Here is a 21,800-nt window from a genome sequence, read left to right as displayed (position 1 = left end):
CCAGTTTGGTTCAGCAAAATAGGTAGTAACTCGGCCGGCCATGCCCCTGAACCAGTTGTATTGGTGGCGCCATAGGCACCGCCATCTTGTTTTTTATTTTGCGCATGCACAGAAGCAATTTTTTTACTACTATGCACACATGCAAAGTGAGCATCAAGCGTACGTGTGCACAAAGTGCCTGCGCACCCACAGCACTCCTCTGAGCGAACCGGCAATAACAGAAGCCAGAACCTACCCCTGAGCCCTGCCCTACTGTTTTCTATAGTGACAAACACCCAAGCGTTTCTCTTTAAACCACCAAAGTCACATCACAATGCTGTGTAAAATTTGTAACATTGGTCTCTGGTTGAAGTTGTAGGCATACTAAAAAGCTAAATTATTCTCTTCTTTCATTCCAATTTGAGTACCTTTGTCTTTACGGCTTTTAAATCAAGATCCAGAAAAGGTGTGCATATTCATTTCTTTAAAACATTTACACTTATCTTTTTAAACTAAAAAAATAAATAAAAAAACATAATTATCTAAAACAATTAATCTAACAACATACAAAGCAAATTCACAGCTTGGAAATAGCATAACAGTAACTATGCAAAGAAGCATGCCAGATCACTACCCACTTTACATCTGCAGGATGTACTTGAAGGGATGGGAAAATGAAGTCACTTATTGGTGAGTTCAAATGGAAGAAATGGCCTCTTGAGTTATACACATGTATCTATATTTTTACTGATATTAATTGGATATTTAAATGTTATTTTTTTAAATTAAGAACGGAAATAGCTTGCTCACACTAACCATGAGAGTTTAAAAAGAGATAATGGGAATGAGAAAAATACCAACCTGCTTGCAGTCGGGAGTCATCAGGTTTAAGCTGGTGGTAGATATATTCAGACTGATGTTCATTCCTGCAAACTGAAGATTGGTCTTCCCCAGAATATTAGAGAGAGCTTTACTTGGTGGCTGGAAAAGTAAAATTCACAAATTTCAGTACTCTGTCCACGTTTGATTCCATCTGAATCCCTCTGAATAAACTGACACCTCTAAAATTTAATAGTCAAGAACGTGACAATTCAATCTACAGTGTACAGATACTTTCAATACTGATTTAGAAGAAAGAGAAAATACTATAGGGAAGAAAAATGGATCTAATTTTGTATAACTGAGAGATGGAAGAAATAGTTTTAAAACTGGAAACAACAACCTTTTCTGGAAACTGGAATCAGTAACCCGGGTTGCTGGTGAGAACTTGCAGGATTGCAAATCTGAGCAATAGCAATTGCACTTAGACTTCTATACTGCTTCATAGTGCTTTTACAGCGCTCTCTAAGTGGTTTACAGAGTCAGCCTATTGCCCCCAACAATCTGGATTCTCATTTTACCCACCTTGGAAGGATGGAAGGCTGAGTCAACCTTGAGCTGGTGAGATTTGAACTGCTGGACTGCAGCTAGCAGTCAGCTGAAGTAGCCTGCAGTACTGCACTCTAACCATTGCGCCACCAAATCTTAACTCCTGTTTAAGATTATTATTTGTTTTCAAAATGTATTTATAGGTAGTCCTCGACTTACAACTACAATTGAGCCCAAAATTTCTGTTGCTAAGCAAGACAGTTGTTAAGTGAATTTTATACCATTTTACGACCTTTCTTGCCACAGTTGTTAAATGAATCACTGCCGTTTTAAATTGGTTATTAAATGAATCTGGCTTCCCCACTGACCAGTGGTGGGATTCAAAAAATTTTAGTACCAGTTTTACTACCAGCTTGGTGGGCATGGCATGGCTTGATGGGCATGGTAGGGGAAGGATACTATAAAATCTCCATTCCCATGCACTCCAAGGGAAGGTTACTGCAAAATCCCCATTTCTTCCTGATCAGCTGGGACTCGGGAGGCAGAGAATAGATGGGGGCGGGGCCAGTCAGAGGTGGTATTTACCAGTTCTCTGAACTTCTCAAAATTTCCACCACCTGTTCTCCAGAACTGGTCAGAACCTGCTGAATACCACCTCTGCACTGATTGCTTGATAGAAGGTCACAAAAGGTGATCACATGACCTGGGACACTGCAACTGTCATAAATATGAGACAATGGCCAAGCACCTGAATTTTGATCATGTAACTGAGGGGATTCGACAATGGTCAACTTCAAATGGTCACTAAATGAGTGGTTGTAATTTGAGGACTACCTGTATTTTAAAGAGCACTTGTATTGACTGAAGACAAATAGGTTTCTGAATAGGCACTGCACTTTTTAATGATCCTAATTGCTATGAATTCAATGATCATATAAATATGTACACACAATACACATTAAATGCACTAACTTATAAATAAATATAAATATAGCCTAGTTATATTTCAGTGACCATTTATCACCTGAGGTTTGTGCCCATCCTGCAAAATTGGGCAGAGTTGGCATGCTCTTGGTTCAATCAATTAAACGGATGGAGTCCATGAAATGGGCCTTCTGTTTCTGGGACTGCCCTTTTGTAAGAACATTCCCTCAGATTTATATGGCCTGTACCCTGGCTTTACTTAAATTAGCCCTCTAAACCTGATTCTTCTTTAAGGACTAGGACTTAGAGTGACAGCCCCCTTGTATGATGATTGATTTGCTAAAGACTGAGCTATTTTCCTTCCAATATTTGGTTTTATTTGGTTGTGTATTATATTGTCTCAAATTTTTTAATATTGTATACTAGAGATGCAATGGTGTTGGGCAGCTTGTATAACCAACCAACCAACCAACCAACCAACCAACCAACCGATAAAAAACTTATCTGTCTCCAATCTCATTTTTTAAAAATGAAGTTTGAGAGCAGTGACAATTCAGCTCCACTTAATTCTATTAACAATTGCTGGGATTCTTGCTAGATTTTGAGACAAAATAGTCTTATTATGTTGAAATTAAACTTGTCTGTGATTGGATAGTAGAGGTATCCAATGACCCTTTCAAGCCTACTGAAGTTTGACATCAATAATACACTATGATTAGAAGCAATGCATAGAGCATGTGTCTTAAACCCCAGCTAGTTTCGGTTGTTTCATTCCATGTCATTTGAGTTGAGAGATGACATACAAATCAAATTTATCTTGCATACTTTGTGATATCCAATAATGTGAAGCCAATCATCTGGAGATTTTGTTTACATTGTTACAAATATATAAAAGATACATGCCTATCTGTTTTTTGTTAATCCTACAATAGTTGTTGATATCCTGAGGGAGTTCACTGGATAATGTTTGAGGGAAAATAGACATGATTTAATTCAGACATTTTGTGGATTGGGAAATCAGCTGTTTGGAATGGTAGACCTAACTACTTAGTGGGATTGCTTTCTTCTTGAAGAATTAAGTGTAAGGTTGAGAACTCTCTTGAGCTCTCTACTATAGTCAATAGTTTGGGTGGTAGAAGTCATAAAAATGAATTTTGTTAATTAAAGACAATATAGCAGCTATCACATGTTCAAAACGGTAGGAACTATCATAGTCATTTGTAGCCCATCTCTACTTATCACTAAACTGAAATAACGTTGTTCTACATTGTAGTTGCTTTGAGTCTAGCTCAGAAACTCACAAACACCTCAATGTGAATGAAAAAAGCAATGGAATGAAATGAGTTAGGTTTGGTTAGAAGGTGAGTTAAAGAAGTGGATACTAACTAAATCTGCCCAATTTTAGGATTGGGCAGAGTATTTAGTTGGGCACAAACTTCACAAACTGTATAAACTTAATATGTATTGTGTGTGTGCATATTTATATGAGCATTGACCCACCGTATAGGAATTAGGCTCATAAAAATTGCAGTGCCTATTCAAAAATCTATTTGTCTTGAGTCAACAAAAGTGATAAGAATGTTAACAAATATAATAAACCACCTTTGTTAAGATAATAAACCAGGAGAAATCTGAAATGCTAGAGATGAAACTTTAATACCAAACATACTGGTAGATCAATGGAAGAACATTTTATAAAAAGTAAAGTTCATATTTCCTTTTCTATTATTTTCTATTTCTACATAGGGCTTTAATACAGCTCTCACTTTAACATTATGCTACTGTACTGTCGTGACTTTCCAACCAAATTTCACATGTTGTTGAATCATTACATAAAAACATAAATATCATATGTTTAATGTTCCTAACATTGCCTCAAACCCATTGTGCTTAATGAATAAGAACAGCAGATAAATAATTGTAAATAATTACATGACAGGTACATGTAAATTACAGCAATATTTGAACTGATGTACTCATGAGTTAATTTATCCATGTAAAGAAAACTGCACAGGGCTCTATCATGTTGCAATACTTAAGATATATTAGCACACACCGAAAGTACCCTAGCACAATACTACTTGATACAAACACATCCTGCCTGCAAACAGCTAAAATTACATAGAAAGATATTCTGGTTAGTCTTTTTTTTAACGTGGTTCCATCTGCAGTAGACCATCTGATAAAAAAGAAGCCTGACTACTATTAAAATAATACTCTCCTTAGAGTATTATCTAATATTAATCTATAAAATAGGGTCAATAATAGCTTCAGGATAGGTAATTTTATGATATTCAGGTTAGGCCTACCAAATTTGGGGTGTCCTTAGACAGCTACTAGGTTGTTAATAAATAGTAAATGGCACTAAGACTTTAAATTGTCTGGGTCTCTTCACAGTCATCTAGTAGTCATCTGGATTGAAAACCAGTTTGGTCTGATGGTTAATTCTTAACCCTAGTTAACGCTGGTTAATACACCAAGCAACGAACAAGAAGACCTGAGTTCCAATCCTGCCTTAGGCATAGAAGCCAACTGCATAGTCTTGGGCTCTTTTTCAACCTAAGGAAGAAGACAGTAGCAAGCCACTTCCAAAAATGTTGTTGAGAAAACCAAATACATTTATCCGTGTAGTCACCAGAAGTCAAAATATAAATGTGAATAAAAATATAATTCTTCTTCCCAGGTCCCTCTTCTGCTCAAGCTCTTATATACTGTATGTTTGTACAAAAAACTAAACACAAATGTACTTATTTTTATCACATTATCTTGGGTAGAAGCAATATAAATTAATAAAAAACAGTAGTTTTGTTTGATGGTGAAGATGTTCTAGAACTGAAAAGACTTGGGCTCATGTCTGCATTGATGCACAGAAGCTGACTGGTTAAAATGTGGGACATTTTTCAGAGATAAAATTGGAGAAGGACATGATAGTTGGGCAACAATGGTAAGTCAATAAATAAGTAATTAAGATTACTACCTTTCTTCGTTTAAAAGCTCCTTTGGTTCCTGGCACAGCTTCACAAACAAGGCCAATTGCTTCTCTAAAAAGATAGAATAGGATGTCAAAAGCAAATGCTTATGCTATTTTTCTTCATTTATTTTTACAAACAGAGCTTGAAAATCTAAATTGGTCCCTTATGACATATATATATATACAATTTCATAACTTGTATTAATTGTGCTAATAGGAACAACACAATTACTCAAACATCAAATTTTCCTAGAGGAATGTGAGTTAGTAGCATAATACATTTTCAACACATGGATTTTCCTTCTACCTGAAATATATTTTGGGGGATTTCTGGAGTCAATGAGATTGGTTTTAGATTAGAAGTAACAGGCATTTCCATACCACAAAGAGTATATGAACTTTTATTATGAATCAATGAAAATAGTCTGAATAAATACATGGCAAACTCTGCCTTACAGTAATTTTCATTTTCTTGCAGTTTTTGGTTTAAATGCACACAAGCACATAAATGTACACCAACACCGAACACTGCAGGGAGAAAGAAAGAAAGGAAGGAAGGAAGGAAGGAAGGAAGGAAGGAAGGAAGGAAGGAAGGTAGGAAGGAAGGAAGGAAGGAAGGAAGGAAGGAAGGAAGGAAGGAAGATGCTGCAAGCTGAGAGTTTTGTTAGTTTGTTTGCTGGCCAAAGCAGAAACAGGGTAACTTCTTTATACCCAGCATAGGAAAAAAAGCAGATAATCAGAAAGAATGATTGGTGCCTCTTCTCCTTTCTGCCTATTGCAACAAATCAGATGATAAAAATTCAGATTAGCCTTGCAGAAGTAAATTGTTATTTAAAAAATAGCAAAAGGAAAAGTGGGAAAGACTGAGTGGGTTTATAAATAGAAGAAAATGGCATCTTATTCACATTCCTTGAATGCAACAGGATTACTCCCCAATAAAATCCTTATCTGGGAACACCAAATTACCAAAATTTGGTAATGCTTTAAAAAAAGTATGGCAAAAACAGGGTTAAATGCTGGCTTGCACTTGTTAACCCTTTTGAAGCAATGGACAAGCCTTCTCCAACTTGGTGCTGTCTTCATTGGAAAACCAGAAGGATTGGGTCTCTATTTCCTGATTTCCACAGCTGACAAGCATTCCCAGAAGAGCATCTGTTGGCAAAAAGAAGTCTCCAATTCTTTCATGGATGGGTGTTTATGATATATCTTGCTTTCGTGATCAGAACTGACTATTGGGCCAGAAAAGGATTTCCAACCAATTAATAATAGGGCTATTGGGGCAAAGAAGGTAGAACAATGCATAAGTAAAATATCTCCCCCTTTTTTTCTCCTTCTTTATCCATCCCTTATATATTATGGCATATATCTAGCTATTAATATACACATAATGATGATTTTAATACAGTATCAAACCTAACTCCCTCAAAAAGTGGGCTCAAAATATTAAATCAGACTTTATTAATAAGCTACCAGAATAAATAATTCTTAAAACTGATTTACTTGGGCAGCTTTATGTACTTTTCAATGCATATATTCACAATGGACCCAGTCGGTTATTCAATATTGCCATAGTTTTCACCTTACTATTTAGGAAACCTATTGTTTTCCCAGGTGGTAGAGTCAAGGCTTTGACACATAAATGATTATATCCTCCAGATTTATAACAGCATATTCTCACTTTCAAATATATATACTCTTGTGGATTTATAGAATCAATCACAGCTTTGAAACTATATAGAAGCTGTATTGAAAAAGTGTTCTGAAAAGTGATATGAATGTATTTTACATTGAAAACATGGATCCAAAATTTAAAGCAGCAAGCTTTAAAGAATAGACTCAAGCAATATAGTAGTTACAATATTTCCTGCCTTAAGAATCATTTCACATCACAAAACAGAGAGAAATAAAACACGCTTAGAAATCTTAACTTGACATACTGTTGTTATTTATTTGGAATTTCGTACATAAAGCAGCCTTTTCCTACTTAGGACATTTCCCCATAGCTCAAATAAAGCACTGAGCTGCATTTCACAAAAGCTTATTGCTGTTAATAAATTTGATAGTCAGAAAAAGGGTGTCATCAGGCTGCTGGTTTTTTTGTCACATAGACTAAAACAGCTCTCCTCCTATTTATGTTTCCTCTGTGAGAAAGCAGAAAAGTAAAGCTGCCACAGGGTATATGCTCTCCCCACAGTCAATCTCAGTTTGCTAACTCATAGGGTTGACTTGATATCCTAATTTTCCACTCAGAAAAGGTTGCTGTCTGCACTCCTCTCAATATTTCCAAATGGCTGGAAAATCACCTACCAATCACTGCATTACAGGTACAAATAGTCCTCGACTTATGACCACAATTGTGCCCAAAATTTCTGCAGTTAAGTGAGACATTTGTTAAGTTAATTTTGCCCCATTTTATGACCTTTCTTGCCACAGTTGTTAAGTGAATCTCTGCAGTTGATAAGTTAGTAACCCGGTTGTTAAGTGAAATCTAATTTCCCCATTGATTTTGCTTGTCAGGAGGTTGCAAAAGGGATGACATGATGCTGGGACGCTGCAACAGTCGTAAATATGAACCAGATGCTGTGAATCTGAATTTTTATCACATGATCATGGGGATACTGCAAAGGTTGTAACTGTGAAAAACTGTCATAAATCGCTTTTTTCAGTGCCATTGTATCTTTGAATGATCACTGAACAAACAGTTGCAAGTCAAGAACTACTTGTTATATCTGCAGGTTTAGTCATCTGTCAGAATGACAGTGGATGGGCCAATAAAGGGATCACACAAGCCATCTCCCTCCCTCCCCCTTTTTATCTTTCTCTGTTGCTTCATTGTGCAACTCTTAAATATGAGTTTAGTATACTTGGTGCAAAGCCCATGTTCAAAAGAATCCCAAACAAGAGGTAGATATAATGGGCATGGGGTTGTGCTGTGAAATGGCTTGCTTCATCCTTCATCTTCTTCCCAAAACCCAACCACCACCCAACCACCACTGCTGCTCTGCTGCTAAGTCTCTGAATTGGAGGTGAGTATAAAGGGAGCAAGTGCTTGATCAGAAAAAACTGGACTTCCTACTAACCAGAGTAGAATGGTCCCTAAAGACACTATCCAAGAATATGTCAATCATTTATATGCTATTTATAAATAGTGTGTGTGTGTGTGTGTGTGTGTGTGTGTATTCGCAGATTTTCACGGGTGTAAGTATGCTGGTCTTGTTGTATTCGGGTCTTTTCCCATGTAAGTTTGAGATTGTTTTGGCAACGTTTCGGTGAGGTCTTACTCGCCATCTTCAGGCTGGGCTTTAAGCCCAAAACCCAGCCTGAAGATGACGAGTGAGACCTCGCCAAAACGTTGCCAAGACAATCTCAAACTTACATGGGAAAAGACCCGAATACAACAAGACCAGCATATATATAAATCCAATAAATCCAATAAACAAACAATATATATATATGACTGCACGTCCATAAATAATTTTATATTTTCAGTATTTTATGGCTGAGCAGAACTCTAAAAACATTTGTTATGTGTACAAACTTACATATAATTATCATCATCAGCAACATGCACCCTGCACTATTGCTGGTATTTTTCTCCTTCAAGTAAATTAATTGTATCTGATTCAAAAGGTACAACAGTGATGGGAATGTATGTAGAATATATCATCTTACCTTGTTATCTGTGTTCTAGTATTAAAATCCAGAGATTTCATGGACCGCAAGACCTCTATACATCCCAAATACTACAAAGAGGAAAAAGTGTGCATATAAATATAACTGAAATAAACTTTGTATAGCAAAATCCATACTCATACTTTGATAGACAGAGGTTGTGGTTTTATTTATATCTCTTCTCCAACAAATAGTCCATCAAAATGGCTTGCTAAGCATGTATGGTAAAACAAATCCCATTATCCCCTTTCTTATTCTTATATATTTTTTCATTTATCTATGCAGCAGCAATAATCATTTTTTAAAAATTGGAGCCCTCCCTATTAGGTTAGAAGCTACACAGAAGGCACTTTCACTAGTGTGTACATTTTAAGCATACTATTATTAGTCTAGGTTGCATAATTAGTTAATGCTGCAGAAAGTCCCTTATGCTTATAATTTAATTTGATGCTACATATAATAACTGTGCAAGAATAGAATGAGTTAGAAAATTTGCATACACGATATCATTTGTGTCTAGTACTGTGGGAAAATATATCCTGTGCCGCATGCATGACCCTCAAATTGTGAAAGGCATCAGAGGCCATGCAGACTTGTTTCACGTTCTTTTCATAAATGTTTGCACACCAACACATCTGCACAAGAATTTAGGCTTTACAGTAAAAAAAAAAGGCTAACTGGCTATTGACAATTCTGCAGCTGTGTAGATATATTTAAATTAGACTAACTTGATTATAATAAGGCCTGGCCAATCTCTCCTGTCTCTGCTGGAAAAGAAATAGAAGGCAGCTGTAAATTTCCTGGCCAGAAACAACTTTTGCCTGGTCCAGATATTTCAGTCAGTAAACAACTTTGGGCCAGTTGCTGGGATGCTGAATGTAGAGGGGATAATGGTTGGAATTCAACTTTGCAGGCACCAGTTTTCTGCACCAAAAAATCTATTGACTATTGGGGGCAATAGATGCAGACATAATTGGTAGAGGGACTCAGGACTTTTGTCTTCTTTCTTTGTCAAAAAGGCTTGCTTTGTATGTTTTTTTCCCTAATGGACCTTCTATGGATTATGCTGAAATTTGAGGGGCTTTCATCTCTTCCTTCTTCTCTCAGTTCAGACTTCTTTCCTTTCTGTCTTGAACCTATGCAATTTAATGGTTAACCTGACCACTCTTTCCCCATACTACAGGTGAACATACAGATACAGAGATAACGACTAACAGAGTTGGAAGGGATCTTGTAGGTCATCTAGTCCAACCCCCTGCCCAAGCAGACCCTACACCATTTTTGACAGATGGCAGTGCAGTCTCTTCTTGAAAGCCTCCAGCGATGAAGCTCCCACAACGTCTGGAAGCAAGCTGTTCCATTGGTTGATTGTTCTCGTTCTCAGAAAATGTATCCTTATTTCGAGGTTGAATCTCTCCTTGATCAGTCTCCATCCATTATTCCTTGTCTGGCCTTCAGGTGCTTTAGAAAATAGATTGACCCTCTCCTCTCTATGACAGACCCTCAAATATTGGAACACTGCTATCATGTCTCCCCTTGTCCTTCTTTTCACTAGACTAGCCATGCCCAGTTCCTCAAACTGTTCATCGTATGTTTTAGCCTCTAGTCCCCTAATCATCTTAGTTGCTCTTCTCTGCACTCTTTCTAGAGTCTCAACATTTTTTTATAGCCTGGTGACCAAAACTGGATGCAATACTCTAGGTGTGGTCTTACTAAGGCTTTATAGAGTGGTACAAGAACCTCCCTTGATCTTGATTGTATCCCTCTGTTAATGCAATTTAGGATTTCATTGGCTTTTTTGGCTGCTGCTGCATACTGTTGGTTTATATTTAATTGGTTGCAATACATACAATGCAGGCTGTTATCTGCAGACAAACCTGAGTAGCTTAGGTTTGCCATTGTTTCCTTCTGAGGGTTGAGGAAATGTGACTATTCCAAAACCCAGTCCTTCTCGTTTACTTTAGATTTAAAGTGATACAAACAAAGGTGTATAGAATCACACATGTACACAAACACACTTTTATGGCATTTATTATTTCAACTTGCACAGGTGGTAAATAAAATTAACGGAGCTGTTCAGCATATTATGTAAATCAATTAGAAATATAGACATTCCTGAGTAACATTCACAAATAATCTGAAATTTTGGATTATTGGTGGAATCCTGAAATTTTAAGGAAGCAAAATAGAATGAGTATTGATACTTATGAACTTGGCTATCAATAAATGCCATAAGAAAGTGTGCATGTATAAAATAAATAACATTGGCTTGCTGAAGAAATGAAAATGATTGTACAGAATTCTGCAAAAATGATGATTGGGATGGGGGGAAAACTGCAAAGAGATACTAAATTCTATAAGAAATTTGCCATATCCCCAAATATGAGATAGCAGTCTGAACAAAATACTATATATAGGCACTATTGTTGCATTTTTTAATCATGAAAATAGCATTTTTATAGCTGCTTCTAATGCTAGCCTTCCCCTAAGTTTGGTAGTTTGCCAGTCAGCCAATGGTCTAAAAATAAGCTTGCAAAATTAGACATTTCTTATATGGGCACATTTGAATTCATGCCTGTCTGAATGCAATCTGTCTCACTACTGCTGCATAATACTTTTAGCTGGGAAAAATAACCCTGTCTTTGAAAATTTGCCAACAGTTATTCATGTTGAACTGATTATGCGTATAGTAATGTCATAAAACAGAACTGGCTTCATAAAAAAAAAATCCAGGCTATTAATTGCATATGAATAAAGGTTAAGGATATGTTTTGTTTCAGGTATTTTTATGTGTGAAGCATCAATGCACAGACTCTATAAATAGTCTGTTATATTTGATTGGAATTTATTTTTAAGATAGCAGAACTCTGCATGATCGTATTTTACTATTCTTAGATTTTCAATTCAAAACTACAATATAAATAGATAAAATTCCCACTCGTACTTGGCCCATCACAAGACCCATTACAAGGCCCCCACTTGACACACCTATGTCTGACCCATCACAAAACCTTCTGTTCACACAAAGCCGTCATAAACAGAAGAACACTGAGATTGACATGCCCTAAACTCCACTGAAGATGTTACCTAGTCTGGTAATAAAAGTTTCGGAAACCAACCCACAAGCTCGGAGAATGAACCTTCCCCCTCAAAATTAAATTACTTAAACAGAGGAATTAAATAGAAATTTTAAATTGTAATATATTAAAAATAGAAGAAATAAGCAGAAGGAATTAATTCCATTATTGAAAATATACAATAGCTCTTACCCGTCTGGGAAAGTACCATAATAATAGAGAACTGAGGCAGATACAGTAGTAGTTATGCAAATCAGGTTCACAGTTGGATTTTATAAAACCCAGAAGTAAAATTAAACTGAAAATGACAAAGTGGGGGAGAAGGCTACCCACTCTGATGTAATATTATGATATATCTTCTCTATCTTTGCAGGGGTATCCAAAGGAAGAAGTAAAAAAAAAAGAGGCTCACCATAATAATAATAATAATAATAATAATAATAATAATAATAATAATAATAATAATAATAATAATAATAATAATAATAATACTCTGGTGCTTCTAAGCGGAAGGAACACTTACAAGTCACCTTTTTCAACACCGTCGTAACTTCAAACAGTGGTAAAACGAATAGTTGTATGTGGAGGACTACTGATATGTTGTAGAGTGTTACCAGAATTTGGGGTTCATTTTCCTTGTTAGAAAATAACAATTATTTGACACCATCGCTATCTCAGTTGTCTTTGTTATTGCTGCAAATCTGTCGTGGAATCTGCAGTTGAAGTTGGAGGGAAGAGTTAAGAGGCTGGGTAGTCTGGAATCACGGAAGGGAAGGAAGCAACAGAAAATACACACCCTCTCCAAACCTTGGAATGTTTATCTAGTTGTTCCATAATGAGTGCTGCTTGTCTGGCAAGATTTTTGTAAATAGCTGAGTAGCAATAAAAATACTGCCCTTTTAGTGTCATTCTGGTTCCTTGTTGCAGACAAACTCTGATGAAACAGAAGTGGCAATGTCCCTATCTGCTAGCCAGTGTATTCCAAAAATAAAGAAAAAAGCAGCTGGGATTTCTTGACCCTTAATACCATTTGCATAGATACAGAATTTTACTAAATGTGCACTCATAAATATTATTATTTCTAATAGATGCTTCTCATTAATGGATGTAGTGAATATGCTTTATTTCCAGATGAAAACTATTGAAAGCAAATATACTTTGATAAGAAATGTTATAGAAAATGTAAATACCTAGAGTATAGTCCAGGAAGATGTTTCCATAAACACTCCTTGAACTAATCAAAATTGTGTTTTATTGCTCAGAAATTCATCATAGACCCAGAAAGAGTCATACCATGCTTTATTTATGAAGTTGGTTGAAATCTAATTTTAGAGCAGCTTTCAAATTAAAGTACTTTGCCCTATGCCAATTTTTTCTAATTATATTGCATATTGTTGTTTGTTTTTGCCATAATTAAAATGTTATTGTATACATTAAAGTGATTCTTATCATAATATTTTTAATAATTTCATCTAGCCCTTTTTATTATGTCAGACTGTCAGATCATGGTTTTCTCACTAATGAATACAGGGATCAGTCACAGTAGTTTCAGTGGTGATGCAATATCAAAACTCCCAAATGTTTCTGTAGCAGCTGGATTGTTTTCTGTAGCAGCTGGATTGTTTATCTCTGTTCTTGATGTATGTTCTTGATGTACTTCTTGGCATTCTAAGATAAACGAACAAACTCCACCATGGTAGAGAAGTGGCAAGTTATTGGCAAGTCCTAGTCGCTTTGTATCCACGGAATCAAATGCCATTCAGAACCAGCCAAGTATCAGAAACTGATATGAAGCTGGGAGCCATATTCACATTCTTTTATCTGCTGCATAAACATATTCCAATAACTGTCTTGGTGAAGCTGACTTTACCTCACCTCAGCCCAAAGCTGAGGTATGTTAAAATCATCTTCAGCTGTTCCAGTTTTCAAGTCTGCATTTAGCACAATTTCGATCATTGGCATGCCTTCTGTTATTGTTGATGAAGTCGAGAACTTGGGTTTGCCCTATTATTATTGGACAATTTATATTATGGGTGTAAATCCTTCTCCTCTCATAGTTAAAACAGGTCACAGTCTTCCATTGCTATTTCTAAGATGAGATTCTGTTTCTCCTGGAGTCAACCTGAAATATTGAGTGCCAGTCCTTTACTGAGAAAATGCAACTTCTTTGCTGAATAGGAAGCCATTTTAAACTAAGAAAGAAAGCCACATTGTGTCAGAATTTTGTTCCTTTCAAACATTGCTATTAGCTAATTGGATCACTTTCAGATCACTGCTGATTGTAACTCTAATTTAAGGTCCAGAAGATAACACTTCAAATTTCCACAGAGTCAAAGATTCCCTAGGAAGCTTTGCACAAAATAACTAAGAAGATCTGAGCAAAGGAGAACCATTAAAAAGCTTCTATAAGGTTGTGACATGAACTCCAGACCTTATTACTTGCATGTGATATTACAACAAAAGTAGAAACGGGGAATTTTTACTGCAATGTCACAATATGTTTCACCATTTTAGTATCACAATGTTGAAGACTTGATGCCTATGCTTCAATGCCCTTCTAGAAAAGGGGAAAAAAATGAAGTTTTGTAATTAGATTACCAGGGATAAAATAATTAATCCAGTACACATTTCATCAATGAAGGATATTTCTTAAAAGAAAACTTTTGTTCACTTGTCTCAAACATAAATATTACCTTTCCATGACAAAACACTGAGAAATGTATGTGTTTCATATGCTGTGCATAGAGGCCATGATGCTTTTTAGCATTCCACTGCATGACTGAATCAGAACATTTTATTTTATGATCAGTTTTAAATTGTTTTAAATTGTTTGTGGCTAATTTCCTGATCAATGTCTGTGGCTTAAAATGGAGCTTTGCACTTTACAAAGTTCCTGCAATTTCAGAGCAAATGAATCAAGAAAAGCAATTTTGAACAAAGACTAATGTTTGCTTTTTTAAATTTATAGGTCAACTTGAACAATAGAATCTAAATGCATAAGCACTGAGATATCACACAAGTATGTTAGTTGCATACCGTATATATTAACAAAAGGTTGATATGTCTTTTTTAATTTAGTAATAAGGAAGCTGACAGAAACAAAGTTTCCTCTCTCTCCATAGTCACCGATATCTAACAAAAATTGCTGAAAGAATCAGATGGCTGGCTTTAAAAGCATGGTTGTTTTTAATGTAGTCTAGTTATATTTTTATAAATAGGAAGATTTGCTGATTGGAGTTGTGGAGAAACTATATAGCCTTAGGTATTGCTCACCTTGATTTGTTGGTGTTAATGTAAGAAATTTGGAATTTTTCATTTCCTTTTCTATTTCAGACAACAAAATATCTTGGTCAACACAATTTCATGATACTTCTGAATAATATAATATGGACCCCAACTAATGTAGCTAATGGAAGTTACAACTTACCATAAATAGAATAGATTTTTCTCATGCAAAAATGAAAAAAACAAAACAAAACAGAAGAAATCCCATTGCACAGAACTAATGCATGTTGGATGTATCCCCATATATGTGTATTGCATTGTCAATTATAAGCAGCAAAATTGCATCTTTCCATAGTTATTTTAAAAAGGTTCTGAATTTAAGATGGCAAATTAAGCTGAAAAAAAAGTTGGCTTCATTTTATTTTCAGCAAATGTACTTTTTAAATATATATTAATTGGAGAGGCATAGTCATCCTTTCCTATAAATATGCTAAAACTGGCACAATTTCCTAAACTATATGAAGATATCTGTCTATTTCTTGAAATATAGATGAATACACACACACATAATTTGACTATACATCTACAGTATATCGGTTTTCAAAATATGTTTATCTTTATCAGAGAAAATTATTGAGAGATATTTCAGGTTCAGCTTGATCTAAGACCAATATTTAACTAATGAAACTGTGTGAAGCTGCTTCCCATGCCAATCTATTGCTTTACAACAGACATGGCTTATAGACAGTGGGTAGAAGATGCACCACCTACATTTTTATTTTATTTTATTTTTTAATTTAAATCAATAAATCAATGCAAACTCACAACAGTTTAAACAACAATAAAGATCTTAGCTGTCTTCAGTCACTGATCCTTGAGGTTAAATTACTCTTATGATTCCAAACGGTTAGGTATTACAGAATTGAAAAGGGATTGCCTTGAAGACAATGTTTCCATTCATCATATGAACTGGTGTCCTGCATTACACTTAGAATTCTGGATGTCTGATAAAAGAAATACTAGTGTTTTGAGTCTCCAATACATCCTGGGAGTTATTGTACTATATATTTTAAAGAATGTCCATGTATTTATTAAATTTATTCATTCTCCTCACCTTATTTTAGTAGCATTTAGTAGAAAGGAGCCTAACATATTCTAGAACCCTAATTAGATCACAGCAACTGCCATAATACAAATTATATTTCAGGATTTATAATACATACAAATTAACTTGGTCCATATCTGACAGGTGATAATCCTTACCAACATGAATTTACTTTTTTTCTGTACAAAGAAAATGTTTTTCTTTACCTAATTTCTGGTTATCTTACAGCATCATACAGATGCTAAATTTTCCTGTGGAATTAAAAGACACATCTGGCAATAAATTATAAACATTTTTGAACTAGTCTTTGTATGTGTATTTGTTGAATGATAAAGAAGTATTAACCAGATTGGGGGGGGGGGGAATGATGGCTACACATTTTCCCTTTTAATTTAATTGCTTTACTGTGGGATGCAACAAAAACATTTATTAGAATTTATATAGACCTCTGGATTCTATTAAATATGAATTTAACAAGTGGTACATTGCCAAATCAGAATTTTTATTACATTGCACCAGGCATGGATGCTGGGAAGGAAAGAAAAAAAATCTAGGAAGCCGCTGGCCTTAGTCTTAACAAATTCAGTAACTGCATCTATACCAGGGGTGTCCAAACTTGGGAACTTTAAGACTTGTGGACGTCAACTCCCAGAATTCCCCAGCCAGCATGGCTGGCTGGGGAATTCTGGGAGTTGAAGTCCACAAGTCTTAAAGTTCCCAAGTTTGGACACCCCTGATCTATACCATTGTATACTTGAGAAATGTGCTGTATATAGATTCTATACCAATTATTCAATAGTTTTTAAAATCGTACTTCAAACTGAACAGTTCCAATTTTTCATCAATAGATAACGAGATTATTGCACAATTATTTTTCTCACCCCGTCTTAAAAAAATTGTGAATATCACTAAAATTTATTGTTTTGTAGAAATCTGCTGAGCTTAGTGATTTCCCAGCTAATTTGATAATCCCCCCCCCATTTAATAGGTGATATAAATCAAAGGTTTTGCAAACCTATTTCGCAGTTTCAACTATGTATATGCATAGACACAGAGAGAGAGAGAGAGAGAGAGAGAGAGAGAGAGAGAGAGAGAGAGAGAGAGAAATTCCCAAGTCTTAAAGTTCCAGTTAAGCAGCTGTTTCTTTAAATGTAGATATTAAGATTTTATCATCTATCTTGGCTCACAGATTGCTGCCTGTTCTTCATCCTATTACACAACCCCTTAGGTTGGATTTCTGTCCGCTCATAAAGGGTCTGATAATGTTAAATTGTTAATGAATGCGAATCCTGCACTTATTTTTTAGATGCAAAGCAAGTTTTTGATGTAATTTTCTCACAGTTTCTGACACAGATGTTAACTCACATTAAATTTCCTCAACAATTTTACATTTGGGATTAATGTTTTACTGAACTTCTCATTTTATATGATTGTCAATAGTGTGTCACCTCCTTGATTGAAATGATGCCATCGATGTGAGAATTAATTTTCCAATTTCAGAATGTTTGAATGTTATTTAAATTATCACAGTCTGAACTTTCCATATTGCCACATTTTGGCTGAAATTAACAGGATTGATAATATGACAAAAATAATCAGTGACCTCTAAAATTATGTATAGTTCTACTTGGCTTCATGTATATAATATAAACCTAGTTTTATACAAGATACAGAGAGAGAGAAAATTGCAAAAAGAAATTTCTAATTATATCCTTTAAATTAAAGTACATCAAACTAAAATAGACTTGAGTATAAAAGCAAGTTGTTATTAAAATACTAGACAAACTCTAAAGTAGTTAAAAGTTAAATTAGTTGTTAGAGAATTAATAATGTGAATTATTAAAATGAGGAATACTAAAATATTGAACTTCTAAGATATCAAAATATTAAATGAGTTGCATTTATTTGTTGTGTATAATATTATAGATAATGCAAATTTTAAACTACTTCACTAATAATTAGCAGGTTAGAATAAAATATTTGAAATTTTAGATAATTAACTAAGGTATTACATGGGCAGTATATCTTTGCTGAATGTAGTACTCATCACTTTCTCATTAAATCGTTTTTTTTTTCAAAATTATCATTCATGTTTGTCCCACTATCTTCAACATTGATGAAGATAAATGTCTCATAATGGGTTCTGAAAGTTCTGGATTTAATGTATTGTATCCTGGAGTTTTTCCATTATAACTGTTTATAATAGTTCGGTGTACTAAAAGTCTAAATCAGGAAAACTCATTTCCTTCCACTTATGAACTACAGCCATCCTTCCTGTCACTAATCAAATCTTTATTTTTCTCCCTCAAGCAACATTAAAAAATATTGTTCTTGTTTTACAGGGATGGAAGATGAACAGATCTGATTCCCAAGCAACAAATGTTCAGAACTATCAGATCATTGGATAACTCCACCAAATGTGCCAGTTAATCATCTTTAGAAAAAGATGTTGATATTTTGGTTAACAAAGGGACAAAGAGTTTTGTGTCTAATATTATTATTATATAATGTTGTTATTATCAGAAGGACAAATCTATTCCTGAGTTACAGCAGAAGACTTTGAAATACGTTTACCCTCATCATCAACAAGAGGACAAGAAAGAGGATTTTTGAGTTGCTGATGAAATTTTTTACACAAAAGATAAATTTCTAGTTCTTTCTTCCTCAATTTATTTTTTTGGGGAAAACTAATATCTTTGTTATATTATTTTTTAATTCTGTGTATTCGTGTAATGAACAGAAACATTAAAAATTCCAAACAATAAAATATTAAAACAATTATCAGTGAAGTCAGGAAAGAAGTAAAAAAATCACTACGCAGCCAACATCTGAAATATATGGAATTACAATTCATTATTCCAAATATCAATAACTTTTTAAAAAGCTTTAATAATTAAAAAGAGAAAAAGGGAATCTAAAAAAGAAAAAAATATGACGCAAACAAAACTCAGTAAAATAGAAATATCAGTTCATTTTTAAATACAACATTAAACTTTAAATACACAGAATAATACTCGTCTACTACCTTCTATTCTATTCGAAGTCAATTCATAAGCAGGTAGCAAAAAATAATGTCCAATCGAGTAACAATCTTTTTGCTGAACTAGAATTATATACTGAGATCATGAATACACTGTTTTCTATTTATCTATCCAGAAAAAGTCAGCATGAATGTTTAAGAGAAGCTTTCAATAATAAATAATTAAAATGAAAATATTTCTATCAAGCATATTATTTACCGCAATCCACCAACAATAGTGCCTCATTCGTCAAGTTTTTAAAATCACTTGAAATTTGCAACTGATGCTTTTTTATCAGAATATAAGTAAGCAAATGATACAGAATAGCTATTCTAAAATCTGACGCTGTATTATATATTTCCTTCATTTTCCAGTAATGAGTACTATATTGTGAAAAATAGCAATGAGAAGCATATTTTATTCTACATGCCATGATCAATTTGTTCATTAAATATGGTTCTTAAGTAATCTAGCTATAATTACAATTACAAACACTAACATTTTCCTATTTTTGTAAAAGCAAACTTTTAAACCAGATAATTAAGAAGATAACTGAAATAAAAGTACAGCCAGTGTAGAATCTTGAGCAATGAGAAATTAAACTCTGTTGTACTATAGGGTATATCATAATTTCCCCCTTTACATAATCATTCCTATTTTCAAAAAATAAAATATAAATACAATGCTTCTGCTTAATCTTATGAAACATCAAATTATTTTTATGAAAATCTGCTCTGTTACAACGAATGGTCATTCTCAACAGTGCCATTTTAGAACCAAGTACCTATTGGCATACAGTCACAAAATAAATCATTAATTTAGCCTTTAAGTTCTTAGACTTCACCTGCTCAGATGAAACCTTAACTACATTGAATCAAAAAACTGACTTAGATATGCACAAGGATTTTTTTGTCCTACTCTTCAATTATCAGGGAACAGAGAGGGGGGGGAAAGTCCTGTTAAAGACTGTTATGTAAAACAAGACTGCATTTTGAATGCACCACTTCAAGAAAGAGTATTTCTGTTTGCAAATAAGACAGATTCTACAAACTGTTGCTCTTCTAGCCATGACATGCAAATAAAAGAGTTGCGTGTGTATTTGTACACACACACACATTTCATTTGAGATATTTGATTTCAACTCAGAATTATCATTTGGAAAGATGTTACTCTTACCTCACCTATTACAGATTCTCTAGAGACAATACTAATAAAAATATACAAATACATGCAGTGCTCTGAAGAGCTGGATATATAATCCCTTTAATTTTGAAAGTGCTCTTTTCCACTGCTTTAAATCATTTAAACTGCCAAGGAGTCAGCTTGAATGCTCACTTAATGAAAGCAAATTAACATCGGTTTTTCACAATAAAGTCTTTTGCACTTAACAGTCTTCATTAGACTAAATTCCAGATTTAAAATCCTCCAACCTATTTGGCTGGTGTCTAGGTTTCCTCCCCCCCCCAAATTTATTAAAGAGATACAAAAAAAAAAAAAAAAAAGAGCGTGGAAAGAAAGAAGACCAACCTTCACAATATACATCACTCCTGGTCCTAGGATCTTCTCATTTGAATGCAGCCATCCTTGGGGTACTTTGCTGGCAGTGCTGCCACGCTGATTCCAGTCCTCACCTCCCAGGTACATTTCCTCCGACCATGGTTTTTTCCCGGTATTCATCTTGTTCTTGTCCTGCTGAGAAGACAGGGTGGCAGTGGCAAGGCTACATGTGTTGTCTGAAGTCTCTGCTGCTGAACTACCCTGCAACTTGGAGACAGCCAGCTCTTTCACTGCAGAGGAAAGGTTCTTGATGCCCCAAAGGCTGCCTGTGGAGGACAGTTTTAAGTGGGACGCTTTAGGCACAAGAGTGGAAAGGGTGGTGCTTCCACCATGCTCCTTCTGGAGGTTCTCAGGTGAGGCCAGATATGGCGAAGACGCTGAAATGGTTTCTGTTGAGGATAACTTGCTGTTGATGGACCAGTTATGGACCGTATCATCCACTGATGTCACCGAATCATTCCTGAAGCGATTATACTTGGAACGCTGAAGCATGCCCTTCTGTCTGGAATCTTGTGTTCGTTCCGGCAAACAGGAAACTCCTCTACTAACATAGCAGATGATTCAGAGTATCAAAGATGGTCAGTGAAAATGTGGCCATGGGGAGGAGCTTGTGTTTTTTTTTAAAGATAAAATGAAAGGAATTTTGCTTAAGGTTCCATGGTAAGGCTAGGCAAAGCGGTAATTTTCTGTGCAACAGAAAGATCCCAGTCCAGCTCAGAGCTGCCAAGTCTCTCACAGCAAAAGCATGACTCACACAAATGAGAAGGACCCTTTTCAACAAAAGGCTCAGTGAATGCTGCAAAGCACTTCCTGTAAGGAAAAAAAATCCACCCACTTACAGCACACTACCTCCAATCAATTCTCACATTTCCTTTCCCTATTTGAAACATATTTAGCCTTCC

The 21,800-nt window shown here is 35.0% G+C and overlaps 1 protein-coding gene across 1 annotated transcript in view; it reads right to left on the bottom strand.

The window, feature by feature from the left end:
• The window catches only part of SHC3 (SHC adaptor protein 3), a 38,145-nt gene extending 16,588 nt beyond the window's left edge, over nucleotides 1–21,557 (bottom strand). The window contains exons 1-4 of the mRNA XM_081939993.1: nucleotides 20,869–21,557; nucleotides 8,915–8,985; nucleotides 5,249–5,312; nucleotides 841–960 (exon numbers count right to left, since the gene is read on the bottom strand). Of these exons, the coding sequence (XP_081796119.1) occupies nucleotides 841–960; nucleotides 5,249–5,312; nucleotides 8,915–8,985; nucleotides 20,869–21,390 (777 nt within the window). The 5' untranslated portion in view covers nucleotides 21,391–21,557. The remainder of the gene's footprint in view (nucleotides 1–840; nucleotides 961–5,248; nucleotides 5,313–8,914; nucleotides 8,986–20,868) is intronic.
• Between the last annotated feature and the right edge of the window lie 243 nt (nucleotides 21,558–21,800).

This window comes from Natrix helvetica (assembly GCF_964273705.1).
Source record: "Natrix helvetica genome assembly, chromosome: 2".
Lineage (NCBI taxonomy): Eukaryota > Metazoa > Chordata > Lepidosauria > Squamata > Natricidae > Natrix > Natrix helvetica.
The sequence above is the reverse complement of the archived record's forward strand: the minus strand, read 5'-3'. Positions and strand labels throughout refer to the sequence as shown.